This window comes from Nicotiana sylvestris, chromosome 8 (genome assembly GCF_000393655.2).
Source record: "Nicotiana sylvestris chromosome 8, ASM39365v2, whole genome shotgun sequence".
Taxonomy (NCBI): domain Eukaryota; kingdom Viridiplantae; phylum Streptophyta; class Magnoliopsida; order Solanales; family Solanaceae; genus Nicotiana; species Nicotiana sylvestris.
This window is the reverse complement of record NC_091064.1, coordinates 185299962-185320081: the sequence shown is the minus strand read 5'-3', so window position 1 is coordinate 185320081 and position 20120 is coordinate 185299962. Positions and strand designations below refer to the sequence as shown.

Below are 20120 nucleotides of genomic sequence, written 5' to 3'. Positions count from 1 at the left end.
AATCTTTTGCATTATTGTTTTGTAATCTAATTCTTTGCCTTTATAGTAATTTAGCTATTTGTCTTTACTTTCTAGTTTGATTTGTAGTCTTTATTTTGATAAGTCCAAGATATATTTCATATTAAAAATAATAACTTGTCTTTAATGAATCCGTAAATTACTCATCACTTTTTAATTCAATTCTCATCAAGATATCTTGGTAAATGATAACTTTTCTTAGGGAGTAATTTGCTTAGTAATATTATACTAAAATATAATTGGTGAAATATGTGTTTGATTGGTTTGATTCCCATATTTAAGAAATCGCTTTAATTGGTTTGGTTTTCTTTTAGGAAAAAATCGATTCAAACTGAACTATAAACTCTTAACGACAGATTAGGGGAAGATATATATGGTAGCTAAGTAATCACTACTTAGGAGGGATTTATCTTTGTTCACAATTATTAGAACATAATGATCAAAGCTTAACCATCAGATTAGTCACGGAAAGAACAACCTCTCTTTTTCAAATTGTTGCGTATCTCCTTTTCAGAAACAAAAGCTTGGAGCTCTATGTCCAAGCTTTCTTTTATCTTCTTCTTTATTTATTTTTTTTATTTTTTTTTAGAGTTTTACTTGGTAATTACATTTGTTTAATTACTTGGTATTCTTTATGGAACAATTGTTTATTTAATTTATTCAATTCAATAGAGTACTATTTTAAATAGATCATTTGTTATATGTGGATCCTTTTAGTTATATAGTGGACAATTTAGTGTATGAAGTCTTAGCTCATGCACAGAAGATTAAATTGTTGGTTTTCATAATTAATAAACTATGTTCACAATCAAAAATATTGCTGGACAAAATATCTTGATGATTGTAGCACAAGATTATCATATAATTTGTCTTGATTATGGGAGTAGTTTTACTCCAACTTCTTGTGCTAGTATACTCAGTGTATATTGAACGGACCAATTAGAGAAAAGATGTTTTTGTACTGAATATATAATTTTTTTTTCTAATTCATTAAATGAGCTTATACTCCTAATCTTGATATAATTATTATGATCAATATAATTTGTTTATTGTTTTGATTTATCAAAAGGTACGACTCTATTTAGAGTTCGTGTATGCCTAATACATTGGACAATAACGAATAACATTTGTAAATAATAATTAGTTGGTAGAATCCATGACTCGGTTTTGAGTTTGATGATACCCCTTATGTAAGCTTATAAGTTTTCATGTGAAAATCAGACCGGTGAATTTTGTATCCGTCACATGAAATAGTTTAAGCGAAATTGTAAAGAATTTAATTAGTTGATTAAATTTTCAGTGATTTAATTTAATTAACTGGTAGTTGAGATCTTAACATGGAGAGTTAAAAGAAGTGTTATTGAATTTTCGAAATTCATATTGAGGAGTTCGATTACAGTTTTTTAGTGGAATAAATTACAATTAATTATAGTAAGAATTAATTCATGCTAATTTCGAATTAATGCTATAATTGATAGCCTCTTATTATTTATGTGGTCTCTACTATACCTAATAAAAACCTGGACAAGACTTGAGTAAAAAGTGACTTGGGAGAAAAGTCATCTAATAGAGTTGGAGTCTACAAGTAGAATCCTATACATTTTTGGAGCACAATTTCGGCCAAAAATAACTCTATTAAAGCAAGACTAATTTCACCTAATAACTCATCTTTTAGAGTTGTATTGTTCTTGCCCACCCAAAAGTAAAATCGTCCAAGGTTTTAATAGGCAAATAGTAGAAGACTGCAGCCTTGGATTCTTGTTGTTTGGAAGATTTGTGCAACTATTTCAAGAGGTTAGTGCTTCTAATCTTGTTATTATTGTGTTGTCTAGTTTACATTTATTTGATGCCTAAATTGTATGCTTGTTTCCGCTGCGCATGTTCTAACAATTGGTAGCAGAGCTGTCACGACCCGGATTTTTCACCCTCGGGAGTCGTGATGGCGCCTACTAATGGGAGCTAGGCAAGCCAAACCTTAACTACTTGCTGCACTTTCATTTTTTCTTCTTTTAACAAACACAAGTCGATAATATGATAAAATCGGAATTTTAAATAAATAAACGAAAGTCAATAATTATATAACTCAAGACTACGTCTCTTACAACTTTCAAAACCTTAATACCCAAAACCTGGTGTCACAGTGTCACAGACTATCTAAGAGTCACTACAAACAAGGCCTAAAGAAAATACAATAAACTGTTTCTGAAAGAAAGAAAATGAAACAGGGAATAGAGATAGAGGGAGACGCCAGGGCCCGCGAACGCCTGTAGGTCTACCTTGGGTCTCCGGGCGGACTGAAGGAAGCCCTCCAACTACTATCCAAAAGCTGCTTCGAGATCTGCACATAGTGCAGAGTGTAGTATCAGCACAACCGACCCCATGTGCTGGTAAGTGCCTAGCCTAACCTCGGCGAAGTAGTGACAAGGCTAGGACCAGACTACCACATAAACCTGTGCGATTTAACTAAATACAGCAGACAAGAAGTACAGAAAGAAACAGTCATATACAGTCAAGTATGGGAGGGGGAAAACATGCTGCGGGAAAACATCGAGTAGTAACAAAAGAGCAACAAATAAATATGAGGATCTCCATAGTTCAATTGAAAATAGGAAGGGGAAATCATGTTGCGGGGTACAACAAGTATCAACAGGAAATCAACAATTTAGTGTAGAGAAATCGTAACACAGTTATCAATAAAAATTAGGAAATCAAAAACAAGTGCACGACATCACCCTTCGTGCTTTTACTCTCTCTCACCAAAATAATACACGACATCACCCTTCGTGCTTTACGCTCTTCCTCACCCAAACAACAATCACAAGGAAAATAGGGTAAGAGAATCTATAACCTCGAAGTAAATCAAATAACAACAAGTAATGAAAGAAACAACATAACTTGGATATTAACAAAGAATCAAAAATCAACAAATGCACGGCATCACCCTTCGTGTTTTTTACTCTCGTCCTCACCAAAGAGATCATACAATAAGAATGTGCACAGCATCACCCTTCGTGCTTTTACTCTCTTTCCTCACCATATAATCAATAAAATCGGCACGGAATGGTACATCGTGCGACACGGCATCACCTTTCGTGCTTTACTCTCTTTCCTCACAATAACAAACAATGCACGACATCACCCTTCGTGCTTTAACTCTCTTCCTCACCCAAACAATAATCACAAACAATAGAGTAAGGAAATAAAGGAAATTTGCAATAAGAATCCTGGCAAGGGAACAACAAGTCACCAATTAAATCCCAGCAAGGGAACAATAATTAAACAATTAAATTTCGGCAAGGGAACAACAATTAAACAATTAAATTCCGACAAGGGAAAAACAATTAAACAATTAAATCCCGGCAAGGGACAATAATTAAACAATTAAATCCCGGCAAGGGAACAACAAATAAATCAACAATATCCCCGACAAGGGTGACAACATAATAATCTCTTCTCTTTCTCAATTTTACTTCATAATTTACTTCACAACTCGAGCCAATGCTCTAGAGGTTCGATTATCACTTATACTTTCACAACTCATTTCACAACTCGAGCCAATGCTCTAAAAGTTCAATTGTCACTTGTACTTTCACAATTTCGTTATACAACTTGAGCCAACGCTCCTCAATGTTCATAGGTCACAATTCTTTCCACAAACTTTATACAACAATTAGAAATCTTCACCAAGGCATGAATAATACAACGAAATCATGAAAATTATAATATAAGACCCACAGTCATGCTTGACACCAACGTATAGATACTCGTCACCATGCCTATACATCGTATTCGACAAGAAGCAAATAGAAAATAGGACACAACTCCTAATCCCTCAAGCTAAGGTTAGACCAAACACCTACCTCGAACTTCCACGGCCAACTCAAGCCTCAAACACCGCCTTTCCTTTCGAATTTGGCTCCAATACAATCGTATCTATACATAATTAACTTAATAACATCAATAAATGCTAAAAAATCCAATTCCAATACCTAATTATAGCTTTCCAATCATTCTTCCCAAAAATCCAAAAATCGACCCGGGCCCGCTTGGTCAAAATACTAGGTTCAAACCAAAATCCTATAACCCATTCATCCACGAGCCCAAATATATAATTATTTCCAGAATTCGACCCCAAAACGAGGTCCAAATCACAATTAATTAAAAAGCCCTAACTCTACCCAATTCCCTAATTTCTACTCTTAATTACATGTTTTAGACCTAGAAATTCAATAGATATTGATGAAAATGGAAGGAAATAAGTTAAAGATTACTAACCCAAGAGTTTATGGTGAAAGGATGCTTCAAAAGTCGCCTTAGAACTTTAGAAGAAAGAGTTTGTGAAATTTTTGGTGAAATCCTGTAATGGATTCTGTTTTGGGACTTTAAAATAACTGGGCAAAATCCTTCTTCGCGTTCGCGATAAGCTCAACGCGTTCACGATGAGTCAGGTCTGAAGACCTTCGCGTTCGCAACACTGGGCTCGCGTTCGTGATGCTTTAGCACCTCGAGCCCTCGTGTTCGCGGGCCAGTGGCTGCGTTCGCATAGAAAAAACTGGTGCCCCTCCCCTGAACCCTACGCGTTTGCGAAGGGTTTCCCCCCTGAGCTTCGCGTTCATATCTCAACCTCCGCGTTCGCGAAGAAGAAACTGGGCACCTGGGATCTTTGCCTTACGCGTTCGCGAGTGAGTCCACGCGAACGCGAAGAATAAAATCCCTGGGCACAACAACAGAAAATCTGCAACACTTCTAAAGCCAAAAACCACTCTGAAACACTCCCGAGCCCTCGACGCTCCTAACCAAACACATGCACTAGCTCAACAATATCATACGAACTTATCCGTGCGATTAAATCACCTAAATAACCTCAAAATCAATGAATCAAACCTCAAAATCAAGAATTTTTTTCCCACAAAATTCATCAAATTTCCAATTTAGAAATTTAAGTTCGAAACACGTCAAATGACATCCGTGTTTTCACCAAATTTTACAGAAAGAACTTAAAACATATATAAGACCTGTACCGGGTACCAGAACCAAAATATGGGCCCAATACCATCGCTTTCTAATCAGATGTCATTTCAAATTTCTTTAAACATTTTCAGAAAACAATTTTACTTAAAAATTCATTTCTCGGGCTTAGCACCTTGGAATTCGATTCCGGACATATGCCCACGTCCCATATTTTCCTACGGACCCTCCGGGATAGTCAAATCACGGGTCCGGGTCCATTTGCCCAAAATGTTGACCAAAGTCAAACTTATTCATTTTATAGCCAAATTTTATCATTTTTCACAGATTCTCATATATAAGCTTTCCGGCTATGCACCCGGACTGCGCATGCAAATCGAGGTGATGCTAAATGAGGTTTTCAAGCCCTCAGAACATAGAATTTCATTTTAAAACAAGTGATCACATTCTCCACCTCTAAAACAATTGTTCGTCCTTGAACGGACAGAAGAAGGAAGTACTTGAGTCGAAAAAAAGATGGGGATAACGGCTCCACATATCAGACTCAGACTCCCAAGTCGATGCCTTAGGAGGCGGACCTCTCCACTGAACACGAACAGAAGGAAAACTCTTCAACCTCAACTGACGAACCTGCTGGTCTAGAATAGCCACCGGCTCCTCCTCGTAAGACAAGTCCTTGTCCAACTGGACAGTGCTGAAATCTAATACGTGGGATGGATCGCCGTGATATTTCCGAAGCAAGGACATATGAAACACTGGATGTACGACTGATAAGCTCGGCGGCAATGCAAGTCTATAAGCCACCTCTCCCACTCGATTAAGAATCTCAAACGGACCAATGAACCTAGGGATAAGCTTGCCCTTCTTCCCAAATCTCATCACGCCCTTCGTGGGCGACACTCGGAGCAACGCCCGCTCACCGACCATAAAAGCCACATCTCGAACCTTGCGGTCTGCATAAATCTTTTGCCTGGACTGAGCTGTACGAAGCCTATCTTGAATAATCCTGACCTTGTCCAACGCCTCCTGAACCAGATCTGTGCCCAACAACCGAGCCTCTCCCGGCTCAAACCATCCAACCGGAGATCGACACCGCCTACCATATAAAGCCTCATAAAAAGCCATTTGGATACTCGACTGGTAGCTGTTGTTGTAGGAAAACTCTGCTAAAGGCAAGAACTGATCCCACAAGCCTCCAAAGTTAATAAGATAAGCTCGGAGCATATCCTTTAATATCTGAATAGTCCGCTCGGACTGCCCGTCCGTCTGAGGATGAAATGTTGTACTCAACTCAACCTGGGTACCCAACTCTCGCTGAACTGCTCTCTAGAAACGCGAAGTAAATTGCGTACCTCGGTCCGAAATGATAGATACCAGCATACCATGAAGGTGAACAATCTCCCGGATATAGATCTCAGCTAACCTCTTGGATTAATAGAAGACTGCCACAGGAATGAAATGCGCTGACTTGGTCAGCCTTTCAACAATGACCCAAACTGCGTCGAACTTCTTCCGAGTCAGCGGAAGTCCAGTAACGAAGTCCATAGTGATCCGCTCCCACTTCCACTCGGGAGGCTCAATCCTCTGAAATAATCCACCAGGCCTCTGATGCTCATACTTAACCTGTTGACAATTCAAACACCGAGTTACATATGCTACAGTATCCTTCTTCTTTCTACGCCACGAATAATGCTCCCGCAAATCACCCGTATAATTGCCACATAAGCTCAGTCTATGATCAGTGGCATTTAAAACAGCAGACTTGTACAGATTCAGGTGTTAGATAAAAAATTCGTGAAGTTGAGGTGCTGAGGGTGAACATTTGTGCTAGTACAAGTATCTATTTGAGAATTATGCCTGTGAATATTGTTCTAAACAAAAGTTCTAGTGTTGTTTCTACTTTCATATTGAAAGCTGAAACTCTCAAGCTCAAATTAACTTTAAGGATTCAATTTCTTCGTTTTCCATTCGATGTTTCACTAGGATATGGACTATTAATTTTCCTCTAGATATTTTAGCCTAAGTATGCTACAGCTGGAGCTCCCAGGGTTCTGATCTAGTTATAAGCGTGCAGTATGTGATATGCGAGTTAAGCACATATCACGGATTTGAACACTGCCGCAGTCAAAAGCAGGGTATTTAACTGGAGAAGGGTAGAGGGATATCCCATTATCCCCCAAGTTTTGAACCGTATGCCACGACTCGGTGATTTCGTGGTTATCAAAAAAAAAAAGTATGCTACACATAGGGATAGAAACCATAATTCAAGTTAATGAGCATTCTCAACTCAGACACCTCCTCTAGTGACTCCCAGTAGAGAAAGCCTACATTTCTAATACGGATTGGAAGGAAATTAGGGATTGGTATAGGTTCTTTCACCTATCCAGAGTTTTGGAAATTAGCAATATTTTTCATAATGTTTTTTCCTGATTATTGGAAGCAATCTTCACTGATACAACTTTCTCCTACAATAGTAACTAAAAATGAGTTTATGAACGCTTCAAGTAGTGAGGAATAGGCTAGCTCTGAATAAGTTGATTGCTAGAGACAAAGAACGAGTCAGCCTAGTTCTGCAAGCCTTACTCTAATAGGGTGTATATATACACGCCCATCAATCTTTTCATCCTTTAATGTCCAATCACGACATAACACTGCATCTTCTTTGTGATTTAAAATTTTGGATTTTCGTCGGAGAGCTAAATTTTCTTCTGTTTTCATCAGTGTTCCTCTCAATTGTGTTTCAGGGTGTTGACTGATAGTTAAACTTTTTGTTTCTTTTAAAGAAGTGGCGAACGTTCTCTCCTTGGGGATCTCTTCGGCCTTCTATCAGCTATGTGTTATGGGCTGTTCACTGGTTAGGCTTCTTCATTATGTCTTGATACCAAAGTGTTAACTGTATAATATGACAGATGAATAATGTTTTCTCATAATGATCTGCAGTGCTTCTTAAAAAGTTTGCTGGCGAGGAAGGAAAAGGAGTAGATATGCAAAAATTGTTCGGTTACATAGGGTTGTGTACCCTTGTGACCATGTGGTGGCTTGGTAAGATTTGATTCTTTTGCACTAATGTTTAGTTGTTGCTGATTTGTAGAGTTATATAACAATCAGTCTCCTCAATTTGCACTTTGGCATGCTTTGTCAGCAGTCTTTTGAAAATAGTTCTTTCTCCAAGTTTTCAACAGGTTTTAGGTTGAGAGTAAAACATGTTTAAGCTTGTAAAGTAGATATGTTGCAATATGATGAGACTCCCATATAGTTTGTCTGTGATCTTATGAAAATCTAATAAAGACAGCTATGATCTTAGCCGTTTTATTATCAGATAAGTCTTGCATTTATGCATCTTCTTAATATCTTATTAGAGAAAGCTAATGGACAAGTGGGTTAATTTTAATTTATTCACTATGTGAAAATCATGATAATTCAAACTCAACTTGTTCTTCTGTATTATTTGACCGATGTCTTTATAATCTAATTTATGATCAACTTTTTTCTTTCAGTATGGCCGTTGACAGCCCTAGGTATTGAACCCAAGTTCACAATACCTCATTCTGCTAAATTGGATGAAGTTGTTTTGGCCAATGGACTTGTAGGAAGTGTTCTCTCGGATTACTTTTGGTACGTAAGATCGGGTTATCCACCACTAGTACATGCTCTTAACGTCTGGCTTTGTCAATTGTACCCTTTACTTGCTTTTCTTCTTCTTAGGGCACTGTGTGTTGTTTGGACAACTCCATTAGTTGCAACCTTGGGCATGTCTCTCACAATTCCACTTGCGATGGTGGCTGACATGGTGATTCATGGACGTCATTATTCTGCTATTTACATTCTTGGCTCAGCACAGGTAACAATCTATTAATGCTGACAACAAAACTTGATTTTAACACTAATGTTGCCATTTACAGCATGTTCCATAAAATGAATATGCTGTATTGTCAAACAGAAGCTGAGACCATGAGAATTGAGGAATATGAATTACAGTAATCTGATATTAATTAATTAAAAAACAAGGACATTTCCGAAGCATGGACACATGAAACACTGGATGCACGGTTGATAAGCTCGGGGGCAATGCAAGTCTATAAGCCACCTCTCCCACTCGATCAAGAATCTCAAACGGACCAATGAACCTAGGGCTAACTTGCCCTTCTTCCCAAATCTCATCACGCCCTTCGTGGGCGACACTCGGAGCAACGCCCGCTCACCGACCATAAAAGCCACATCTCGAACCTTGTGGTCTGCATAACTCTTTTGCCTGGACTGAGCTGTACGAAGCCTATCCTGAATAATCCTGACCTTGTCCGACACCTCCTGAACCAGATCTGTACCCAACAACCGAGCCTCTCCCGGCTCAAACCATCCAACCGGAGATCGACACCGCCTACCATATAAAGCCTCATAAGGAGCCATCTGGATAGTCGACTGGTAGCTGTTGTTGTAGGAAAACTCTACTAAAGGCAAGAACTGATCCCACGAGCCTCCAAAGTCAATAACACAAGCTCAGAGCATATCCTCCAGTATCTGAATAGTCCGCTCGGACTGCCCGTCCGTCTGATGATAAAATGTTGTACTCAACTCAACCTGGGTGCCCAACTATCGCTGAACTGCTCTCTAGAAACGCGAAGTAAATTGCGTACCTCGGTCCGAAATGATAGATACCAGCACACCATGAAGGCGAACAATCTCCCGGATATAGATCTCAGCTAACCTCTTGGATTAATAGGAGACTGCCACAGGAATGAAATGCACTGACTTGGTCAACCTGTCAACAATGACCCAAACTGCGTCGAACTTCTTCCGAGTCAGCGGAAGTCTAGTAACGAAGTCCATAGTGATCCGCTCCCACTTCCACTCGGGAAGCTCAATCCTCTGAAACAATCCACCAGGCCTCTGATGCTCATACTTAACCTGCTGACAATTCAAACACCTAGTTACATATGCTACAATATCCTTCTTCATTCTCCGCCACCAATAATGCTGCCGCAAATCCTGATACATCTTCGCGGCGCCCGGATGAATAGAGTACCGGGAACTATGGGCCTCCTCTAAAATGAACTCCCGAAGCCCATCCACATTAGGCACACAAACTCGACCCTGCAATCTCAAAACTCCATCAGCATCTAAGGTAACCTGCTTGGCACCTCCACGCTGCACCGTGTCTCTAAGGACACACAAATGGGGATCATCAAACTGCCGATCAGGGATATGCTCCAACAACGAAGAACTAGCGACCGTACAAGCTAATACTCGACTAGGCTCAGAAATATCCAACCTCACAAATCGATTGGCCAAAGCCTGAACATCCAAAGCAAGCAGCCTCTCACCGACTGGAATATAAACAAGACTGCCCATACTGGCTGACTTCCTACTCAACGCATCGGCCACCACGTTGGCCTTTCCCGGATGGTATAAGATAGTGATATCATAATCTTTCAACAACTCCAACCATCTCCTCTGCCTCAAATTCAACTCCTTTTGCTTGAACAAATACTGAAGACTCTTGTAATCCGTGAACACCTCACATGCCACGCCATACAGATAATGCCTCCAAATCTTCGATGCGTGAACAATGGCTGCCAACTCCAAATCATGAACCAGATAGTTCTTCTCATGAATCTTCAACTACCGCAAATCATAAGCAATGACCTTGCCATCCTGCATCAACACTGCATCAAACCCAATGCGAGAAACATCACAATAAACTGTATAAGGCCCTGAACCTGTGGGCAAAACCAATACCGGTGCCGTAATCAGAGCTGTCTTGAGCTTCTGAAAGCTCGCCTCATACTCGTCCGACCATCTGAACTGGGCACCCTTCTGGGTCAACCTGGTCATCGGGGCTGCGATAGATGAGAACCCCTCCATGAACCGACGATAGTAGCCTGCCAATCCCAAGAAACTCCGAATCTCTGTAGCTGATGCTGGTCTAGGCCAGTTCTTGACTGCCTTAATCTTCTTCGGGTCAACTTGAATACTCTCTACTGATACAACATGACCTAGGAATGCAACTGAACTCGACCAGAACTCATACTTCGAAAACTTCGCATATAGCTGACTATCCTTCAGAGTCTGAAGAACCACCCTGAGATGTTGCTCGTGCTCCTCCTGGCTGCGGGAATATATCAGAATATCATCAATGAAGACTATCATGAACGAGTCCAAATAAGGCCTGAACACTCGGTTCATCAAATCCATAAAAGTTGTTGGGGGTATTTGTCAACCTGAATGACATAACCAAGAACTCATAATGCCCGTACCGAGTGCGGAATGCTGTCTTAGGGACATCAGATGCCCTAATCCTCAACTGATGGTAGCCAGATCTCAAGTCAATCTTCGAAAATACCTTGGCACCCTGAAGCTGATCAAACAAATCATCAATCCTCGGCAATGGATACTTATTCTCTATTGTAACCTTATTCAACTACCGATAATCAATACACATTCTCATCGACCCATCCTTCTTCTTAACAAACAACATCGGCGCACCCCAAGGCGAAACACTGGGTCTAATGAAACCTTTCTCAAGCAAGTCTTGCAACTGCTCCTTCAACTCTTTCAACTCCGGCGGGGACATACGATACGACGGGATAGAAATGGGCTGAGTGACCGGATCCAAATTAATGCAAAAGTCAATATCTCTGTCGGGTGACATACCCGGAAGGTTTGAAGGGAAAACATTAGGAAACTCACGGACAACGAGCATAGAATCAATAGAAGGGACCTCAGCAGCAGAATCACGAACATATGCCACATAGGCCAAACACCACTTCTCGAACATACGTCGAGCCTTCACATACGAGATAACACTGAGGGTAGAATTACCAAGAGTCCCTCTCCACTCTAAACGAGGCAAACCCGGTAAAGCTAAGGTCACAGTATTGGCATGACAGTCCAAGATAGCATGGTAAGGTGATAACCAGTCCATCCCCAATATAATATCGAAATCATCCATGTCCAGAAGAAGCAAATCTACACGAGTCTCAAGACCTCCAATAACCACTATACATGAACAATGGACGCGATCCACTATAATAGAATTACCCACCGGCATAGATACATAAACAGGGGCACACAAAGAATCACTAGGCATGACCAGATACAACGCAAAATAAAATCGAAGCTTCTCTACCACAAACCAGAACAGTACCTGCACCTCCACCTCTAATACCCTTACCTCCACCTCTAGCATCTCTACCTCCACCTCTAATACCTCTACCTCCACCTCTAGCTAACTGAGCGGGCTGGACGAGTCCCTCAATGAACCTCCTCACTCTTTCTCACATTGGGAAGTATGATAAGAGCATGACGAGCCAAGTCGATGAATATGATCTCGTACTAGTAATAGCCATAGAACACTGCTGGAGATTCTCAAACTGCCTCTAATAGACCTCTCTCTGAGTGAGGGGGAGAAACTTCTCCAGAAATAGCTGCGTCAATTGTTCTCAAGTCAAAGATAATGACCTAATTGGTATAGCCAATCAATAATCTCTCCAACAGGTCCTGGCGGATCCAGACAAGCGAAGAGTAGCAAAATCGACCCTATTGGTCTCCACGATCCCCATGTTCCTGAGAACCTCATGATAGCTGTCTAGATAATCTTGGAGATCCTCAGTAGATGCATTGCTAAATGTAGTAGTGAAGAGCTTGGTGAAACTTATCCAACCTCCACAAAGCCTCCGAAGATGTAGCTGATCTATCACTAGTATGTGTTGCTGTTCGGCTGAAGAAGCGATACATGACCTCACCATTCGCGAAAGGGAAAGAGCAGAAATTCAATTAGCATTGAGAAACCAAACCGCACGACAAAAAAGAATAAAATGGGAAGTTTTTCCTAACTCTGTAGCCTCTGGGGGATAAATACAGACGTCTCCGTACCGACCCCTCAGACTCTACTAAGCTTGTCTGTGAACTGTGAGACTCATGTAACCTAGAGCTTTGATACCAACTTGTCACGACCCGAATTTCCCACCCTCGGGAGTCGTGATGGCGCCTACTAATGGGAGCTAGGCAAGCCAAACCTTAGCTATTTGCTGCACTTTCATTTTTGCTTCTTTTAACAAACACAAGTCGATATATAATAAAAGCAGAATTTTAAATAAATAAGCGAAAGTCAACAATTATATAACTCAAGATTACGTCTCTTACAACTTTCAAAACCTCAATATCCAAAACCTGGTGTCACAGTGTCACAGACTGTCTAAGAGTCACTACAAACAAGGCCTGAAAAAAATAAAATAAACTATTTCTGAACGAAAGAAAATGAAACAGGGATTAGAGATAGAGGGAGATGCCAGGGCCCGCGAACGCGTGCAGGTCTACCTTGGGTCTCCCAATGGACTGAAAGAAGCCCTCCAACTACTATCCAAAAGCTACTTCGAGATCTGCACATACTGCAGAGTGTAGTATCAGCACAATCGACCCCATGTGCTGGTAAGTCCCTAGCCTAACCTCGGCGAAGTAGTAACGAGGCTAGGACCAGACTACTACATAGACCTGTGCAATTTAACTAAATACAACAGAAAAGAAGTACAGAAAGAAACATTCAAGTATGGGAGGGGGAAAACATGTTGCGGGAAAATATCGAGTAGTAACAGAAGAGCAACAACTAAATATGAGGATCTCCACAGTTCAATTGGAAATAGGAAGGGGAAATCATGTTGCGGGGTACAACAAGTATCAACAGGAAATCAACAATTTAGTGTAGAGAAACCGTAACACAGTTATCAATAAAAATTAGGAAATCAAAAACAAGTGCACGACATCACCCTTCATGCTTTTACTCTCTCTCACCAAAACAATACACGGCATTACCCTTCATGCTTTACGCTCTTCCTCACCCAAACAACAGTCACAAAGCAAATAGGGTAAGGGAATCTATAACCTCGAAGTAAATCAAATAACAACAAGTAATGAAAGAAACAACATAACTCGGATATTAACAAAGAATCAGAAATCAACAAATGCACGATATCACCCTTCGTGCTTTTACTCTCGTCCTCACCAAAGCAATCATATAATAAGAATGTGCACGATATCAACCTTCATGCTTTTACTCTCTTTCCTCACCATATAATCAATAAATTCGGCATGACATGGTACATCGTGCGGCACGGCATCACCCTTCGTGCTTTACTCTCTTTCCTCACAATAACAAACAATGCACGACATCATCCTTCGTGCTTTAACTCTCTTCCTCACCCAAATAATAATCACAAACAATAGGGTAAGGAAATAAAGAAAATTTGCAATAAGAATCCCGACAAGGGAACAACAAGTCACCAATTAAATCCCGGCAAGGGAACAACAATTAAACAATTAAATCCCGGCAAGGGAACAACAATTAAACAATTAAATCCCGGCAAGGGAACGACAATTAAACAATTAAATCCCGGCAAGGGAACAACAATTAAACAATTAAATCCCGGTAAGGGAACAACAAATAAATCAACAATAGCCCCGGCAAGGGTGACAACATAATGATATCTTCTCTTTCTCAATTTTATTTCACAATTCACTTCACAACTCGAGTCAATGCTCTAGAGGTTCGATTATCACATATACTTTCACAACTCATTTCACAACTCGAGCCAATGCTCTAAAAGTTCAATTGTCACTTATACTTTCACAATTTCACTATACAACTTGTGCCAATGCTCCTCAATGTTCATAGGTCACAATTCTTTCCATAAACTTTATACAACAATACGAAATCTTCACCAAGGCATGAATAATACAACGAAATCATGAAAATCACAATATAAGACCCACGGTCATGCTTGACACCAATGTATAGATATTCATCACCATGCCTATACATCGTACTCGACAAGAAGCAAATAACAAATAGGACACAACTCCTAATCCCTCAAGCTAAGGTTAGACCAAACACTTACCTCGAACTTCCACGGCCAACTCAAGCCTCAAACACCGCCTTTCCTTTCGAATTTGGCTCCAAGACAATCGAATCTATACATAATCGACTTAATAATATCAATAAATGCTAAACAATCCAATTCCAATACCTAATTATAGCTTTCCAATCATTCTTCCCAAAAATCCAAAAATCGATCCCGGGCCCGCTTGGTCAAAACACTAGGTTCGAACCAAAATCCTATAATCCATTCATCCACGAGCCCGGATATATAATTATTTCCAGAATTCGACCCCAAAACGAGGTCTAAATCACAATTAGTTAAAAAGCCCTAACTCTACCCAATTCCCTAATTTTTACCCTTAATTACATGTTTTAGGCCTAGAAATTCAATAGATGTTGATGAAAATGGAAGGAAATAAGTTAAAGATTACTAACCCAAGAGTTTATGGTGAAAGGATGCTTCAAAAGTCGCCCTAGAACTTTGGAGAAGAAAGAGTTTGTGAAATTTTTGGTGAACTCCCGTAATGGGTTCTGTTTTGAGACTTTAAAATAACTGGGCAAAATCCTTCTTCGCGTTCGCGATAAGTCTCAACGCGTTCGCGAGTGTCAAGTCTGAAGACCTTCGTATTCGCAACACTGGGCTCGCGTTCGCGATGCTTTAGTATCTCGAGCCCTTGCATTCGCGGGCCAGTGGCCGCGTTCGCGTAGAACAAACTGGTCCCCTGAACCCTACGCGTTCGCGAGTGGAAGGACGCGTTCGTGAAGGGTCTCCCCCCTGAGCTTCGCATTCGTGTCTCAACCTCGCATTCGCTAAGAAGAAACTGGGATCTTTGCCTTACACGTTCGCGAGTGAGACCACACGAACGCGAAGAACAAAATCCCTTAGCACAACAGCAGAAAATCTGCAACACTTCTAAAGCCAAAAACCATTCTGAAACACCTCCGAAACATTCCCGAGCCCTCGGGGCTCCTAGTTAAACACATGCACTAACTCAACAACATCATAAGAACTTATCCGTGCGATCAAATCGCCTAATAACCTCAAATCAATGAATCAAACCTCAAAATCAAGAATTTTTTCCCTCAAACTTCATCTAATTTCCAATTTAGAAATTTAAGTCCGAAACACGTCAAATGACATCCGTGTTTTCACCAAATTTTACAGAAAGAACTTAAAACATATATAAGACCTGTACCGGGTGCCGGAACCAAAATACGGGCCCGATACCATCGCTTTCTAATCAGATTTCATTTCATATTTCTTTAAATATTTTCATAAAATAATTTTACTTAAAAATTCATTTCTCGGGCTTGGGATCTCGGAATTCGATTCCGGACATATGCTCACGTCCCATATTTTCCTACGGACCCTTCGAGACCGCCAAATTACGGGTCCGGGTCCGTTAGCCCAAAATGTTAACCAAAGTCAAACTTATTCATTTTATAGCCAAATTTTATCATTTTTCACAGATTCTCACATATAAGCTTTCCGGCTACGCACCCAGACTGCGCACGTAAATTGAAGTGATGCTAAATGAGGTTTTCAAGGCCTCAAAACATAGAATTTTATTTTAAAACAAGTGATGACCTTTTAGATCATCACAAAAGTCGTCTTACATAATAAAACATATTGTTTATTGATACATGTTTGGTATGATTATTCTATGTCAAAATCGTGATTGTATTTATTAGTATCTTAATTCTGTTATTCTAAAATTATAAATTAATATACACATACATAAACAGTGGTATTATATTTAATGATAGTCTGTTTAATTATGTTTTTTATGAATAGCAATTTTTTTAATAAAAAAACGTGACTATTTTTGAATGCTATTAATTCTGTAATTATGGGTTAATACACACATGCATAAACAGTGAATTAATTTTATTAATCTGTTTTAGTTGCGTTTTGTCCATAATCACAGTGTTATATTAATAAAAACTTGACTGTTTTGTATGATATTAGTTTTGTAATATTGGATTAATATACAGAATTATGAATAGTGGCATTTTTTAAACAGTGAAAAATATACTTTTTTTTACAATTCTGTCCAAAGACGTTTTTATTAAATAAAAATAAAAAATAAAATATTATTTTGAGTTCTGAAATCATGTTTTAACATACATCAGTATATTTTGTGATTTGAACAAGTCAAAATAATAAAAAATCCTTAAAAACTCCAAAAAACAAACTTCTACAAATAGGTCATGATTTTAGAATTCTGAAATTCTGTCGAACTCTGATTGATCTCAAATTTGGTAGGTTTATTGGAAACAACCCAATTTAAAAAACACATCAGCTTTACTAATGATGTACGTTATTTTTTGGGCATTCAGGGTCGTTTAGATGGGGTTTTGGCCATTTTTCTATTTTTTGGAATTTTTTTTAATAAAAGAAATTTGTTTTAAAAGAAATATGTGATGGTAGTGTTCAATTTCCATTGTTTCCAATCTTGTTTTACAGTAATATAATGAATTTATATGTTGACATAGGTCTTATTCTACATCGGATAAATTCATTAGTTTTGCCTCTAGTTATTTGATTACTTGTATTAACTCTCCAACTAAGTTGCATGTTGATTCAATGAAACTAAAGTTTATAGAAGTGATATTTACATATCTTAAATTAACAGTTTACTCTCCATATAAGTTGGTCATGTTTAAATTTATGGGGTTAATATCTTACATCACTCATATATTTTGCATGAATAGTTAAGTTTCCCTAACGAATCTAACTGTTCAATGAGCATGGTTATATGTGTAATTTGATGTTTTGAATTTAATTATTCTAAATACATAACTAATGATCTATTTAATGTGAATATCTCTCAGATTAACCATGTCTTCATTAAACCCACTTACCTCAATTTTGAACCAAAACAAGTTAGAAGGACCGAATTATGTTGACTGAAAAAGGAACCTTGATATTGTCCTAACTGCTGAATGTTACAAATTTGTAATCACTGAAGAGTGCCCAGAAAAACCTGAAAATGCTATTTATGATCAGGTTAAGGCCTATGTCAAATGGGTTAAGGCTGATGAGATGGTGCGATGTTACATTCTTGCCTCTATGGCGAATGTTTTGCAACATCAACATCAGTTTATGGGGTTTGCTTATGATATGCTCGAAAGTCTCAAAGAGATGTTCGGTGAGAAAAATCGTGCAGCTAAGCAAACAACCATGAAAGCCCTTTGGAACACCAAAATGGCTGAAGGATCATCGGTCAGGGACCATGTTCTGAAGATGATGAGTCTTTTGAATGATATGGAGGTCCTTGGAGCTGTGATTGATAAAGAGTCTCAAGTTGAGATGGTCTTGTAGACTCTGCCTGATAGTTTTCAACAATTTCGATTGAACTATAATATGAACAAAATGGATTTGTCACTAGCGAAATTGTTGAATGAGCTGCAAGCCGCAAAATCTATTATCAAATAACAAGCTCCAGTTGTGGCACTCAATTTGAGAAAGCTTCGGTTTCTAAGTCGAAAGGCAATAAGAAAAAGAAGAAGGCTCAAAAGGTATTGGCACCTGGTGGTGCGGCTGGTGTGAAAAAGCCCAAAGGCAAGTGCTATCATTGCAAGCAACATGGGCATTACAAGAAACAATGCCCTGCCTATCTGAAAAAGTTGAATAAGCAAGGTAATTCAAATTTAAATGTCGTTAAAACTTGTTTAGCGGCTGTTTCTACCATATTTTGGTGTGTAGATTCGGGAGCCATTAATCACATCTACACTACTTTGCAGGGGTTTCAGGAAATGCAGCGGCTAAGTGAGAATGAAGTTTGCATTTTTCAAGCCAATGGCGAGCCAGCACCAGCTTTAATTTTGGAGATATTAGAGTTTCGTTTAGTAGTGATATAGTTTTAGTTTTAAAAGATGTTCTCTATGTACCTTCTATTAGAAGGAATTTGATTTCGGTTTCGAAAATAATGGATGCTGGTTATAATATTTATTTTGCTAATAACTCTGTTGTTATTAAGTTTAATAAACGTTTTATCTACACTACTGCTAGAGTACATGACTTTTTTATTCTTGATATATCTCCCCATGTGCTACAACAAACAAAAGAACTAAATAGCATTAATCTACCACATAAAAGAAAACGTATTTCTGAATTGAGTCAAACTTATTTGTGGCACTTACGTCTAGGTCATATAAATCTAAATAGGATTTCGAGATTGGTCTTTGATGAACCTTTGAGTTCATTGAAAGTGGAGTCACTACCAACATGCGAATCCTGTTTAGAAGGTAAAATGACCAAGAGACATTTCCCTTCAAAATGAAATAGAGCCAGTGATAAGCTAGAATTAATTCACTCTAATTTGTGTGGCCCTATGAATATACAAGCAAGATGTGGTTTTGAGTATTTTGTGACATTCACAGATGATTACTCAAAATATGGATATATTTATCTATTGTGACGTAAGTCTGAATGCTTTGAGAAATTCAAAGAATTTAAGATGGAAACGGAGAAACGACATGATAAGTATATCAAAACATTGCGATCTGATCGTGGTGGTGAATACCTTTCTGCGGAATTCATAAAATACTTATCAGATAATGGAATTACATCTCAATTATCTGCCCCAGGAACACCACAACAAAATGGTGTGGCAGAAAGAAGAGATAGGACCCTTATGGAAATTGTTAGATCAATGTTAAGTTATTCTGATTTGCCTTCTTCCTTTTGGAGATATGCTTTAGAAACAACAAACTACATTCTAAATTTGGTTCTTTCAAAGTCAGTACCTTCAACTCCAGTAGAATTGTGGATTGGGCGCAAGCCAAGTTTATGTCATATTCGGGTTTGGGGTTGTCCAGCACATGTGCTGAAAGGGAAAGCGGATAAATTGGAATCAAAGACAGAAGTATGTATTTTTATTGGATATCCAAAAGAAACTAAAGGCGTTTTGTTTTATTGTTCCAAAGAAAAGAAGGTAATTGTTACGACAAATACAGATTTTTAGAAGAGGACTATCTAACGAACCATATTCCTAGAAGTAAACTAGTTTTACAGGAATTAAATAATGGAGTAACTAAAGACTCATCTCTAGAACATATCCCGAAAGCCAATATTAACATACCACTGAATTATCGTAGTGGGAGAAATGTCAATAGGCAGTAGATTGCACAAGTGCAATTGCCTGACATCTCACTACCCCAAAGTAGTGGGAGTAATATTGAGCAACCTCAGATTATTGAGCAACCTCAGATTGTTGAACAACCTGAAATTGTTATGCAGCCTGCACTCCAGGAAGAA

The 20120-nt window shown here is 38.8% G+C and overlaps 1 protein-coding gene across 1 annotated transcript; it reads left to right on the top strand.

Moving 5' to 3' along the window:
• Positions 1-7705: 7705 nt before the first annotated feature.
• LOC104241568 (uncharacterized vacuolar membrane protein YML018C-like) lies at positions 7706-18814 on the top strand. Its single transcript, XM_070155360.1, has 5 exons — positions 7706-7840; positions 7927-8028; positions 8484-8601; positions 8692-8827; positions 18605-18814. Exons 1-5 carry the CDS (start codon positions 7819-7821, stop codon positions 18719-18721), a joined length of 495 nt encoding a protein of 164 aa, XP_070011461.1. The 5' UTR covers positions 7706-7818; the 3' UTR covers positions 18722-18814.
• The last annotated feature ends 1306 nt before the right edge of the window (positions 18815-20120 follow it).

Bases quoted from the DNA above. Each gene is read 5' to 3' on its own strand.
- LOC104241568 (XM_070155360.1), top strand. From the start codon at position 7,819: ATGTGTTATGGGCTGTTCACTG. The intron at 8,029-8,483 runs GTAAGATTTGAT...TTTTTCTTTCAG, and splicing joins TGTGACCATGTGGTGGCTTG to TATGGCCGTTGACAGCCCTA. The intron at 8,828-18,604 runs GTAACAATCTAT...ACTACTTTGCAG, and splicing joins ACATTCTTGGCTCAGCACAG to GGGTTTCAGGAAATGCAGCG.